We start from the raw sequence: 14993 nt of genomic DNA on the forward strand, positions 1-14993 counted from the left end.
TTGATCAACCGTGAATTACTCATATTTCATCATACCTTAAGTTTGTGCACTGACTTGCAATACCTAAAAGATCAACATTTAAAATCCTTTGCCTAGTTAGTAGGGCAGTCAGTGATGAAGGCCCCATCTGTCTGAAATCTAAATTTGGGTCATACAAACCAACTCAATACTTATGACAAAAGAGATTGGGTTTGAATTTGAAAGAACAGGAAGAAGTGGCGCTCATGGCTGTGTGATCACTGAGTAGGTCTGTTTGTGTAATAAACATGCGGTGCAGAACAGGTCAGGGGAAAACAAACCCAGTAGGCAAACAACCCCTGCACTGGTATAGGAAGGCCTATACCGAACAGAAGAGAAACATATCCTGTGCACACGCTGATGAAAATAAGTGGTCCGGCACGACGAACGCTTCCCACACGCACTGCTATGTGCATTTGCTCCGTACTTAGGTCCCTATTTGGAATTTTGGACACACCCGTCCTTTTTCACGGATCCCGCTACCAGGAACAGGGCACATTTTGACCTTTTCGCTCCAATTTACACACGTGGCCGGCATTTTATTCCGAACCCCCACCACGCTTTTGAACACGTGCAAGCATTATCAGCCCTGATGAGTCACATCTCCTTCACGGTGTGACGAAACACGTGTCGGCTGGCTATTATTATTTGTACTGACCAACAATTGACTTATAAATCTTCTTCACCTTCATGAGCATTTGTGTTTGACCTTCTTTTCAACCTCAAGGGGTTTTTTGCTCCTATTTGTCGAGTCCTGACGTCAGGACCACTTATTTTCATCAGCGTGTGCACAGGATATGTTTCTCAACTCAATACTTATGTTCTGTTCTTAGTGTCCACAAGACAGTCCCAAAAAGGAAAAAATCCAGGGTTGGAGATTGATATTTTTCATTTCAGCAGCCCCAGTCTGAATCAAGGTGACATCTATTCTACCGTTACAACAGAATCATTTTCTTTTCAGAAAAGTTCTTAAAACTTATTTGTTTCTATAAAAAAACATTCTAGACTCCTGGTCTTCTCTAGCCAATTCTTTGATGCCAGGATATTCTTGGGGTGAACAAAGTGTTCAATAAATTAATTTAAATTCAACATCCTTTTGAGAATCACAGTCTGCTACACAGCAGAACAGTACAATATCATTTAAAAAAATATCTTTTTAGTTTGTGGCACTTCTGCACATTGTCTAGTAATTTATTAGAAACCAAGGCTTTCTGCAGATGTCCCTCCAGGTTTTGCCACCATTTGAACTACTAGATGCTGGTTGTCGACTCTGATGTGCATTGAAGCCTGTTAACCAGGCTCAGGTGCCAGTACTCTCTCCCTAAAAATGATATTTGTAAATTGGCATCCCCAATTGTCAAGTACTTTACCCTCTCTTATAATTCCCTAGTATATGGTACCAGGGTTACCCAGGGCATGGGTGGTAAAGGGGTTTCCAGGGCTTGCAACACTGTTTGTGCAACCCTGATTGATCCGCGAAAACTACTGACAGCAGGCCTGCCATTGCAGACTGCAGGAGCAGTGCAAACTGCTCAAACTTGACTCTTCCTTCACCATGTGTCGAGGAGTCGATGTACTGCCTGTAATATAGATAAGTCACCCCTAATGAGGGTCTCCTAAAGCCCAGGAGGCAGGATGCAATACATTATAAGTGTGGACACCTAAGTGCAAGCTCATATGTCACTAATGTGCCCTTTACCATTAAAGAACACTATAAGTGATAGACAGTCCATAGGATAACATGGGCTGGCACCCCGGAAAACCGGAGGTTGGCATCTCCATTATCGCCTCGCCTCAATATGTTGGTATCAAACAACATGCCTTCTTACCCCTGACACGAATCTTGTGCTGAGGCCAATGTGGCATGCACCAGGCCTGCTAAGTATCATGCATCAGACGTGACATTAAAGCATTTCAGTGTGATGATCTGCATCACCGCACTGAAATGCAATGTCACGCCTTATAGCGCCTCTTCATCTGTCAAGCTGGGACCCTGCTATAATGAAGTACTATACAGTCTGAGTGGAAGCGCGCACATGGCTGCTCCAGGCAGGATTGAGGGCTCTCTGGCTCAGCTGCTGCTGAACTGCAGAGTGGTGCTTGTTACAATGTATATCACCTGGCACCGCGCGGCGAGTTCACTGACGTCAGGAGGAGTGGGGGAGTCAGTGTGCCCTGGGCCAGTCAATGGACACCACTGAATTTTGAGTTGTGCACTAATGCGTAGGTGGGTCCGGCTCCTGCCTCCTGCGGTGCCTGCGGGCGCCTTACAGTTCTCTCTTTATGGACTGCACTGACTGTTGTGCAATGCGCAGGCTGCCATGCTGGTTTGTGATCCCTCTACAGACTCAACCCCACCGGCCTCCTTGCGAACTTTGTAGCAGGTACAGTTATGGAAACATTATAATTAGAGTAGAGCTCGCGGCTGCTCACACGACGGCGGCGGCCGTAACAGGATCCAACCGCATCGACACAATGGCCAACGTGTGTGCAGCTAAAGATCAGGGCTGAGAAGAATTAGGAGTGCAGCAGGAGACAGAAACAAACTAGTCGGCAACGGTCCTGCCATGAGATTGTGGCCACAATGTTCCGGCCAATTGCCTCACACCAGTCTTGTAGCCACAGCCCGTCCTAACAGCTCCCAGCACCAATATCCATGTGTGTGGAGGGCAGGCAGGATGTTAGGCCTCCAGTCACATGTGGGCTCTTTGTAGTCCAATCCCTTGCCAGTGGCGGCACATTTGGGAGAGCCAGTCTGCCTTCACAGGTCACTGTAGGTACCGTGACCTCCCTGGAGCCTGGCAGCAGCACTAGACAACAGCCTGCAGTGTGGCATGACCCTCAAGGGCAGCACAGAGAAACTATAATGCACCCTAGTGCCCTCCAGAATGTGATGTTCTCTACTGACTCAGCCTTAGCCTTCTCTGTCCCGGAGTCCAGCAGCAATGTCGGCAGTGTCAGAGCTTTGGGCAAAGACGTGGTTACATTATTCTGTATGTATTTTCGTTGGTTTTTCCCCTTTACATATCTAAAGCGCACACCTCAAATGAAAAATGCAAGTTAAAGAAATTAGTAAGAAATATGTGAAACCTCACTTGGTTAATTCAGTCTTCCTTCAGATGTCATGTCTATTTGTGTCTAAGGAGAGAGAAATAATTGAATCCTGCTTGGCGTAGTAGGGCATAGTGAATTGTCTATTTATTGTGCTATGACATCCCCCTGCTTTGGCGACTGAGAAAGGACTTTAACTTTGCAAGCCATTTATTGTAATGCACACCATAGAAGAAAATGGTCATTCAAAGTGTCGATGATTTGGCCGTAGAATGGCACTCTTAAGCCCACTGACACATGGAAATGCCACACATAAGCAAACTGAAAACTTGGCAGTTATAGAGAGAGTAATGATTGAACAGACAGAGTGCCCCAGAACCCATAGAGGGCTGGAGGTCTCCAGAAGCAGTGTGATGCGAGGCGCTTAGAAGCAGAGTGCCTCACACATTCACACATAAGTACCCTTCCATTTCTGGCACTGTGCACCAGTTTTAAGATCTTCTTAAAGTTTTTTGTTGCTCAAATGGGTGTAATTACCAGTATGTATAAGTTTCCCTGGTCTTCATTGCTTGATTTTGATCAAATGAAAGTGTCACTCATAGTCATTGAAATGCCACTCATAATTGCACTAAAATTGTGAAAATGTCACACATAGCAATCTGAAACCTTGGCAGCTATGATGCACCCATGTGGCTGCCTTAGAGGTTGAGCACCTGGTTGCCCAGCTTGTCTGTTATTTGGCTGGCAGACTTCGCTTACTACCACCAAGACAGGATTTTGACCTCGAGCCAGGCAGTGTGAACACTACCAGGAGTCAGCATTAAAAGCCTGGACAGGAAGGAGATCACACCTCCTCCCTCCCAGGAAGGCTAATGAAGTGGCACATCAAGGTGGTGAGCTTCAAAAGCTACACCGCCTCCAATATGCATCAGACCATACTCCTGGCGCAGAAAACAGCCCTCCCCTGCCTTAGGCATATTTTACGCCGGGCAGGCAGGAAATTAGATAGTCAAGGATGTGTACTACCCCAGAATGCTAGCCACACCTCCAGGGTAAGCTACCTGGTTTATACACCCAAGGAGTGATTCTGCTATTTTTAATAGTGGTAGAAATAGTGCGTTCTGGGAAGAAACTCCACCGGATGTGATCGCCTGGGGGGCACAATAGCTGCAGGGACTAGCAGTCCATTGGCTAGGGGTTCCTACGCCCAAAAACTCCCCTAAATCTAGGATTTAAGGGCTACCCCGGACACCAGAACATCAGTTATGAACCTGCACCAAAGAGGACAAAAGAAGAGACCTGTATCTGCGACAACAGAACTTGCACAAAGCAAAAGAGGGATACTGCACCTGTGGCAATGCTCCTGGAACTGCCTGACCGTGATTCATCCTAGGCTAACTCTCGGTTCACCCAGGTAGAGCGACCCCTGTAGAAGCCTGATAGACGTCAGGGTAGGTGAGGTGGCACAACCGGCACCCAACTGGTGCCAGAGCCAGAGGAATGGATCCAGTAGAGCCCCTACTGAACCTGCAGAGCCCAAAGGAACTCCGGATAGAAAGGACTGTCCAAATATGAGGTGCTTGGACGGGGTTGATCCGGCTCCCAGAAAGTCGAGGAGGTGTGGACCAACCCAGGCACTGGCTCAACCGCTAAGCCAGGCCTCGAGTAGCAATGCTCCCTGATCTTATTGTTTGACAGATGAGGTGAAGTCGAAGCACTGTTCGACTTCTTCTTCTTGTGGGACTTTGACTCATCTGAATGGCTTGACAACTTGGAATGCGACAACAGCCTTTGGCTCTGTGACCGCTGCCAGGATTTCTTCTTGACTGAGGTACCTCAATCATCATATGGTCGCACGTCGAGCCACCAAAGCTTGAGGGATCAATCCCTCAAGTCCTTCGGGTGCATGATGCTGCAGTTGGGGCAGGCCTTGGTGTCATTATCCTGCTCGAGGAACCATAGGTGTACAAGGTGCAGGGCCATCTCCAACATCTGTTGATGACAGGCACCACAGTGCTTGAGGTGAGCCTTCTTTGATGACATTTTCTGTCACACCAGGAGGTTAACCTCAAAAAAGACTTTGTCAAAATGTTGAAAAAAACCTTGTAAAATAGTGACTGAGTGGTAGCTCTTCCCATATCTGCGCAGGCTGGCATAGAAAGAAAATAACTCAAGTCAGCGAGCTTGAGTGGCACCTATATAGGTACTGCGAATGTCATTTCCGGTGCAGATGACGCCACGTGGAGCCGAACGATGCCACCTACAGGGACACTGGGGTAGTCCTTATGAAAAATAAATGGATCCAGTCTGATGCCTGAGGATAATTCTAATGTAAGGCATATGCGGCTAGAAGTCTCTATCAGATCCAGGATTTAAGGTACACTCATTCAGCTGACCAAACTGGGTACCTATAGCGAGCTTGCACTCCATCACTTTCCACCTGAACTCATGACATTGTCCTTGTCCAGCGCGACCAGATATCCATAGTTGGCGCTTTGTGCTTTTTGGCGCTATTTTCACTGATATCTTTACACCATTATATCTCCAGTTCTATTGATTGGATTTTTGTCATTTTTGTCTTGTTTCATTTATTAGACATTACTCTGAACTAGTGTGGGAAACCTTATGTGGTGTCTTTCCACTTTGATACTGTTTGAAGTGTAGCACAAATAATTAAACACATTGCCTCTGATTTGAGCCTAACTGCTCTTTGCCAAGCTACCTGCGGGTTGAGCACAGATTAATTAAGGGTTTACAATTGACTTCAACCTGACAAGGATTGCGATTCCTGCTTGTGTAGAGTTTCACCGCCACCGCTCCCCCCCACAACCAGTAACCCGATCTCTTTCGCTGATCAATGGAATATTTAAGGGTTTAGGGATGAATCCATGCACTTGCTAATATTTTGCAGTCTGTCCGGAAATCCATTGAAAGTATGGCTGTCATGGTACAAAAGGACTAAAATATTTGGTAGGAAATTTTTATGCACAAAACTAACCCTGGGCAAAGCACTACGCTACGCCCTGCGTAGTTTGCGAAGTTTCCGCTACTTCGCACTATGTGAATTTCACGTAGCATAGTGCAAACACACGCAGCATAGCGTAGTGCAGCGGTAATTTTTTGCTTGCTCGCGGTCCTCAACGTCAAGTTGGCGATCGCGATCAAGCAAAATGACATCCCAACGAGACTTTTCCACGTTCGTGATTAGCAACATCAAGTTGCCGATCGCGAGCGTGGAAAATAAACCTCCCGGCTAAATTCTCAACGCGGAGAGGTCAGGTTTCTCATTGCAAGTGGTCGTGTATGCTCACGACCGCTCGCGATGAGAAACTACCAGTCCGCGTTGAGAAAGCTGCCGCTCGAGTAAAAATCTACTTGAGCGGCAAAAAACTACAGCTTGCACTGTGCAAGATGCCGTTTTCAATGATTGCACAGTGCCTGATGCGTGTCCGCACCGTGCAATCATTGAAAACGGCATCTTGCACAGTGCGAACAGGGTACTACGCAGTTCGCCTAGTGCTACGCGTAGCTTGCATAGTGCGAAGTGCACTTTGCGTAGGTACGGTAGCGCTACTTCGTGAACTACGCCCAGGGTTACACAAATCTATGCATATAGAGTCTCAGATAAAATAAAATGCACCTTTAGGTAACCTCACTTGAGATCGCTGTATGTTTTTGAATGCGTGCCACCACAGCACTGAAGGGGAGTCGAGGTACAAATGCCCTTGTGGCACAGGCGCACTATCCATGTGGTAAATGGCAGGTGGTATCACTGTCAGGATTGGTGGCCCTGCCAGTGCCAGGTGGGTCTTTTGAAGTGTCCATCTGTATAGCTAACTTAGAGGAATAAGCAGGGATTAAGAATGTGGTAACTACTCATTCCATGCTCCTCGCCTCCTAAAGGTGGTGGTTAATATTTAGATAATAACTATTGTGGAGCGGATCCCAACCAGCTTAGGCAGTCAGACTGAAACAAGCAACACCAGACTTAAGATGTGCAATCAACATGGATGTTTGCCTGGTTCTGCCAAGGAGGTGGTCCCAATGTATGCCTTAACACCAGATCACTAGTGAATAGTCACAACAGTGATAAAATGTTAGGCCATCCATAAAGACATTGGGTTCCACGCATGTAAATTCACTTCTTTGTTTAACGGCTTGAGATCCTTACGGGTGAGTCGTGCGCTTTATAAACCCCTGATTGATTGATTGAACATTTTTGTGATTTATATCAACATACATTAACATTTTCAATATTACATGAAGTCCGGCTAATTGGCTCTTACAACTGGGTTGCTGTTTATGCCATATATGACCTGTCATAATTCGTAAATAACTTAAAGCAGATTGTTTCCTTTAATCTCCTTCTACTTTAACAGAGACCAAGAAAAAAAATAGCCAATGTTTATTGGTCTGATGATCATACCTTGAAGCCATATGGGCAGGTGCACCTATAAAAGTCCACTGGGTCGTTGTTACAGGTCCCGTCGTTTTTACAGGGGTTGGATAGGCAGGGGTTACACTTGGCAAGGATGTTAACGTCCACAGGACCTGGAAAAGAAAAGGAGAAGCCCATGGTGGTTCAGGACATCTGCAACAGTGACATACTTGTTACACCGTCTCATCCATCTCTTCGGTGAAGAACCGCAACAATTTCATGAAGATTGCCACAAGTGTCAGGTGGTGTATTTACCCTCTAGAGCAGTGGTCTTCAAACTTTTTAATGCCGTGGCCCCCCACGCCCCAGTGACAAAAAAAAATATAATCGGGCCCACCATCAACATTTTTCACAATTATTCTATTCAATTGGCAGTTCTTGAATAGGCCTAACCTTATTTAAACATTGCAGTTAAGTTCTATAACCATTTTAAAACAGAATCAAATACATAATTGCCAAACATACTGTTCTGGTCGGGCAGGCCTTACTAACGTGTAAAATGTATCCACAGTGTATTTATTAGAAATGTGGGTGGGGGATTTGGAGTCTCTTCCTTTTGACACCTTCCTCCAACCAGGATATAAATGTCAAAAGATGTTAATGATGGCCGTTTACAGAGCAGCATACTTTCATTTTTTTTAGGAGAAAACAAGGCAGTTATCAGCATAATGCTTCTTCTGGCCAGAGCCTGGTGACCCACTTGGGATCACTTGAGGCCCCTCTAGGGTGGCCCACCCCGCAGTTTGCAGACCCCTGCTCTAGGTTATTATATGCTACCTAATAACATGATTTTTAAAAAAAACATTTACTAAGAAAAAATACATAACTGGTTTCCGTATTGAAGACTCATTTAACACAAAAACCGACTGAAGTAGCAGAGGACTCTGTGTACATCTGAAACAAGCTATGCCCCCCTTATGCCACACTACTAAAAAGTGTTTGGCAATAGCTCAGCGGTGTAGCACAAAATGATGAGACTCCCCTGCAGAAAATTAAGAGGGGCCCCATTCTCCAATATCTCAGACATTCGTTGGTCTTGAACTGAATTGGGTTAGGGGGCCGAAGGATTTAAAGGGGGGCAATGTGCAGCAGGGACTGCAAGGGCCTGAATTACACCCCTGCATTAACTGTAACAGACTTACAACCACACGTTTTGCATAGATCTGGGATTGTAACCAGACAACCGCCCTGCCCAGACTAAACAACACATCTGTGGAGTAACGAGGATGCCATGGGCCCTGATGCAATAAAAGGATAATGGGCCTCATTGCACTAACTGGGCAGTAAAAGACAACAATAACTGAGCTGCAGTGGGCCTCTCCCCCCCTGAACTTGGGTGCCAATGCACCTACCGCTTTACTGAAAACTACACCCCTGTCAAATATGCCGCACAGCCACCTGCTGGCAGCAGAACCGCCATGTATGTATGAATGACACTCCAGGACTGAGGACAACAGGCATACCGGCACTTTACACACCACATTAGAAAACGAATTGTTAATAACTACAACAACAATTACAATTTTAAATATAATTTTTTTTATATATATATTTTTTATTCTGTTTTAAACAACAACTGAGCAGTTGTGCATAGTTTTAAACCTATTTCACTCCAGTTATTTCCATATAATTATAACAATAATGTTAAAGCCACTATTGAAGTTAATTGATTTCACTTGAACTGGCTCAGTCCATTTTTATATTCATGGGGGGATTGAACTAAATTTCCGGCATTAATGACCTTCAGTTCTTAATCACTTTCTTTACTGGTCTACCCTTTTTTTAATTGTTTTTGATACGAAGAATCAAAAGGTGTTTTTATTAATGTCCATACTGCTTATATGATGTCCCATTTTAAAGAGAAATGTGCTAGTTGCAAACGAGGAAGGCCAGATTCCCAAGACCTGGCCAACTTTGCCGGAGCGAAGTTTATGTGGGAGAGAACTGGCCTCTAGCAGCAACACGTGTGGTTAGATCAAAGGTTAAGTTCTACAATAAATATGACTAACAATTTATCACAACCCTCTGTTGTAATTGCATGCTAGTTTACCTCTTCGGAAATACGAAGCAAATACAACTACAAACCAGGCGCAGCCCGGGTACTGTGCTTAGCTGTTGGTGTTATTTACAGACTGGGATGTTTAGCCTTTCTTGTGCTCTTTGCCATCAGACCGTGGCATCAGCACTTTAGAGACTTGACCCACTCCAGGTAAGTGTTTGGAGCTTCGTTTCTAGCGGTAGCATAAATTACATTTAATTAGTGAGAAGGCTATTGGCTGGTTAATCTTCTAAGTGCCAATGCTATATTTTTCTGCATGTCTCCGCCAGCTGTTTTTTTCCTGCTGAATGCGAACAAATCTAAGAGTGCTTCTAACATATCTCCAAAATGTGGCTAATAAAGAGTCATCTGACGTCAAACGAATCTAGTGAGGACAGCCGAATGGCTGGAAACACGGGGAGGGACCGGGAGAGGCGCGCAGAGACGCAGAAGCTACAGGGTGTGCAAGTGATGACATGAGAACTTTTTCAACAGCTGTGTACGTCATACATACTTTTCAAGTGCATAGTGCAGCTGTCAAACCCAAAAGCAGTTAGCTGGAAGTAATACATTCCATATTACCATTGACCTTCGTCTCGCTAGCATGGAAACATTAAACGCACTTGGGTAGTATCAGAACAATATCTCCTTGAACAACGAAAATGTAAAGAAAACACGGGGTCGCAAGGTGTCACTCTACACAAACACGTATACTATGGAAAGCTGCAAGTGTAGCTCTGGCAAGGATGGTGAGCCATGGAATGAAAACACGTGAGTGCGCCTATCACAACGTCAGAGAGATCACATTCTGATTTGAATCCTGAATAATAAACAAGTAATAAATATGTTCTCACAAAAGTACTCCCTCGATCGAGTGCGGATTTACCACTTTTTGCAATTTAAATATATTGCCAGTAGTTGGTCTCGAGAGCGGCGTCTGTCTTGGGTTTCTGCCGCTGACCGCGTGACCCGCAGGGGAACATGGGCGGGGCAGCGCTTTAGTCCCACCCGGCAAGCTCCAGCCAACACCGGCAGGGGCGCCCCTCCCCGCGTCCACCATTCACCGGCCAGGGGAGGGCTTACCTGTGGGAGGGGCGAACCCGCTATTTATACCGCTGTGGCCAAGGCTCGGCCTCTCTCTAACACTGTCTACCCGCGGCTCAAGCGCTGTTAGTCCTTCGGGCGGTCGGGGAGCCTGAACAGATCGGGGTGTGCCACACCGCCACGCCTTGACAGGGGGGGGCAGGAGTATAACGAAGATGGCAATGTGCTGCACCGTCAGAGCATCGACTCACCGTGCAAGATGGCTCCTTAGGCATGCGGGACAGCGAGGGGCTGCCTGCTTTGGATCGCCCGTAAGATGACCCACCATAAAACGTCATACGTGTGTTGTATGAAATAAACCTGCAGCAGTTCTTTCCCACAAGTACGTCTCCAGAGTTTCATTTGGGTGGGAATTGTGTATATGTATAAGCGGGCGGGAGTGAATGGCGATGTGGGCACTATAGGCGTGATACTGACAGTGCAAGTGTAATGTCACATTTTAGCATGTTGCCGTTTCTCCCTTGCAGAAATGTACCCAGAGTACAATTCCCCATCAGGCAAAGGAAGCCCATGCTTTGTAATTGCACTTTTTACTTCACAGGAAAACTTTTTTTTTCCATGCTGAGATCCCTTCCCGTACATCCCACGGAGTCTGGTGCTCCATCCATTCCTCTTCCTATCCTGGAAAGATATTTAATGGAGCATTGGCTAAAGCAAATCTCGTACCATTTCTAGGGTGAGAAAGGGTCAGACAGGACTTCATCAATACCACGTTTGTCAGCATTCACAAATGCATCACTAAAAACACGCATTGGTCTTCCCACTTCTTAGCCCTTGTGCAGAAGGCACTTGTGCAATTGTATGCAGTCATACAACTGCACAGATCATCAGTAAGGTCTGTCATTTAGTGTTCGGCGTGGACTTTGTAAGCTGTTTTTCTTAAAAGCAGAGATTTCAGGTTTGAAGTGACTCGTGTTACCTCTTGCACAACTCACAATGCACCAGGTTTAGATTCTACTTAAAAAGGTGTTTTTCACATATGGCTGGGAGGTGTAGAGTCGAGATCCGAATAGGGAAAGTCTTGGTTTTCTGGTGTATGTATGTACAGAGGTATTTAAAAATAATATTATTTAAAAATGTCATTCCACGTTCTTGCTTCCAGGGAGGAGAGAATAGCATGTGAATCTACAGCACTACAAATTGCAAAACACCTGTAACAGGTATGTAAGGCTTTCCGTTTGCAGCACATGTGCTGCTGTAGATCACATGCTCTGCTTGGACTGAAAAGCAGGTGCCTCTTGTAAGACATGTATGTCCGCACAGTCATACTTTGTGAAAGTGTTGATCCTGGACCATACTGCGAGGCCCGTTTTGGAAATTGATTTTCCAACAGAGGCCTGGCCAAAAGGTGATTAAACTTTCTATAGAATTTGGCAAGGTCAGTGTCACGCATAAGGTCATGTAACCTCAAGAGCGAGTTGGGCCCTTTACACAACCAACTGAGATCAGGGGAACGCTTAGCAAATCAATAGCTTGACTGAAAAGGAAAGAACAGACAACTTAAGGTAGCAATCTAGTATGCTTTAAAGGTAACATAACATATACTAGTATAGAGCACGTTCCCCCAGAATGTGGAAACTTAATACGGTTTGGTGAACATTATCTGCGCCATCTTCCCTTTTGCCCCGATGCCACACTCTTCGCCGCACACGCCCACCACATTAGCTGCCTTGACCAGAACCACCCTCTGCACACCCCTGACCCCCAGCACGGCTCTCCACCTACACAAGCACCCCCACACACTGATCACCCCCGCTTTCACATGCCTTGCGCGTAAGCGGCAGTCATTTTGAGCACCATGGCCCCTCTGCCCCTCGCTGATAGCCAGCGCGTCTCTCTCTCTCTCTCTCTCTCTCTCTCTCTCTCTCTCTCTCTCTCTCTCTCTTAACCTCACAGACATCCCCCCCGCACGCTGGCAACCCCCTCGCTCTCCTTGGGTCATAAACCCCTCTTCAGAGCAGATCTGCCTCAGAATCCCATCCGGTTCCCAGCGCGACACCTCCCTCCATTCCTTTCATAGTCTCAGGCCCTTTGATGCAAACCCCCTCTTTCCTGTGTGCCCGTCTGTCTTCCTTGTTCCCAAGCCACCACCTGGCCCTGCGGATACTGTTTATTACCCCGTACTGTAGGAAGCCTCCCCTCCCCATCAAAGGACCCTCGAGCCGATCAAAGCCCCCACCCTACGAGATCCGATCAAACTTCGCACATTCCGTGAATCGGCGGAATGTCCTGCTGCACGATAATCGTCACCTGTTGTGACCGGGGTGGGGAATTCAACTGTAAATGTATGTGGGAACGGGCCTGAGGGGGAGATTATGAGGATGTTCTTTCATATATCAAAGTGTTGCAAGAATGTGTTACGTGCAATAAAGATCATAAACCCGAGTATAAGAGGCCAGGCCTCAGAGATGCAGGTAGAGCACCTCGTGACGATACTTGCTGTCTGAATTGATGTGTTCTCCTCCGGAGAGAATAAACCCTCGTTTCCTGCCTTTCAGTCTCCAGCGCCTGCTTCTTCGTTGAGTAAATATTGGTGGGTCATAGAGGCGATACTGCCGGGCAACACAAAAAGGGTCTTTGGTTACTGGTTGTCTACGACCCCTTTTACAATTGGCGTCCCAAGCGTGGGGCCCATCAGCGACTCGTGGATCCAGTGGGAGAGGTCCTGACGACAGAGTGAACGACTGCAACGATCGGAAGGTACCCTGTCCGATAGACCCTCGTCTGACAGCCGATCATCCGAACTTCACTGGTTCCGAACAGACCTCTCTCGAATGATCTACGGTCCTGACTGGGAACCATCAGGAGTGCCACGAGGAGTACGAAGGAAAGAGGACGATCGGGCGCTGGATTCGGAAGACAAGAAACTGTCCATACGGTCCGGGTAAGGTCGTGTAAACACGACGAATTGCGGAATGATTGATGATTGATGGAAAATACTAGTATTTGTTCTTTGTTAATTTATTTGGAGTTTCGCTGTCGGCAAACGGAGAAACAACCGGCTCTCTCTTTGCAAGCAGTGAAGGATAGGTAACGCACCCGTCGTGCCTATCTTTCTCCCCCACTGATCAATTGCCCCTCCCCATTGATTAACTGTTACGGATTGTTTTCTGGAGACTCTCTGTCTGCAAACAGGAAAGAATAGGTCCCCTCTTTGCAGATAGTGAAAGGGTAGGTGACGCAAACCTCTGCGGGCCTACTTATTCTCCCCATTGACCATTTTTTATTTTCTATTTTATTGACCAAACACTGATTGCCCGATATTGGTTCTTGAGGTATTCACTGCCTGCAAACAACGTAGAATAGAAATATTCTGTCTAGTCTTTACACGCAGTGATAAGATAGGTAGTGCTGACTATTATCCCCATTGTGATCCGTCATGCCTGTCTTCTCCCCACTGATGGATAGCTGGTTCAGCCCGGACCGTTTATTAGAGGTGGACCATCTAGCTCCGCTGGAAGGCACCCCTAATAAAGAAATGTTCACAAAGTATGGATTAATTACCATAGCCTATAGTAAGCTATGGCACAAGTATACCAAAGCAAACCAAGAGAAACAATGGCCACTGATAGGATCCTTCGATTTAGACAAAATAGAAACGGTAGAAATAGCCCTTTGTAATAATAAGACAACGCCTATTATGCTCGATAGTCTCGGAATGTGGCGCAAAGAAGCTACACAACGAAAGGAAAGAGACGAAGTCAAAGTAGGTAAAGAAACGCGACAGGCAACCCTCCAAACGTCTGGGAGGCAAAAGGAAGGGCCAGCGACGACACAGTTCCGAGGATTAGACACAAAAAGAGAACGGTGTAAAGGGATGTGCCGACGGGACAACCCCGAGACACAACGACCCAAAAGTAATCCCCCGACACTATGCACAGGACGAACAGATTTAAGGCAAAACCAATGTGCTTTTTGTAGATGTCTCGGGCACTGGAAAGCCCAATGCCCGACTCTACAGAACATAGGTAAGAGCGGAGGGTCGACAGAAATAACAGGTCGGCAGAAAGGGAGAAGGCGCGAGATAAAAACAAATCAGACTAACACGGATAGGACGGATAGAACCACCACGTTTGATTATGCTCGATGGCACAGATTTCGTCAGACCAATTCCAGCGACATGTCTGAGTTCTGGGACTGATTGCTCCCTGTTGCCCCCCCCCACTCTGAAAAACAGAAGCAATTACAGGCCTGCGTAGACAATCCCCCGTTAGAAAAGGACTCAAGGAAACCAAGCATCTGTTATATAATTTAGGATTTAATTACGATAAAGATAACACACAACCAACGATAAATAGAAAAATTAGTAAAACATTCTTTAAAGTAAACTGTACTAATCGGAAC

At 46.2% G+C, this 14993-nt stretch overlaps 1 protein-coding gene across 3 annotated transcripts in view; it reads right to left on the reverse strand.

Moving 5' to 3' along the window:
• The window catches only part of SLIT2 (slit guidance ligand 2), a 650203-nt gene that overhangs the window by 109996 nt on the left and 525214 nt on the right, over positions 1-14993 (reverse strand). For all 3 annotated transcript variants that reach the window (XM_086964039.1, XM_086964038.1, XM_086964040.1), the window contains exon 26: positions 7496-7620. In XM_086964039.1, the coding sequence (XP_086820165.1) occupies positions 7496-7620 (125 nt within the window). The remainder of the gene's footprint in view (positions 1-7495; positions 7621-14993) is intronic.

This window comes from Lissotriton vulgaris, chromosome 3_2 (assembly GCF_964263255.1).
Source record: "Lissotriton vulgaris chromosome 3_2, aLisVul1.2, whole genome shotgun sequence".
Taxonomy (NCBI): Eukaryota; Metazoa; Chordata; class Amphibia; order Caudata; family Salamandridae; genus Lissotriton; species Lissotriton vulgaris.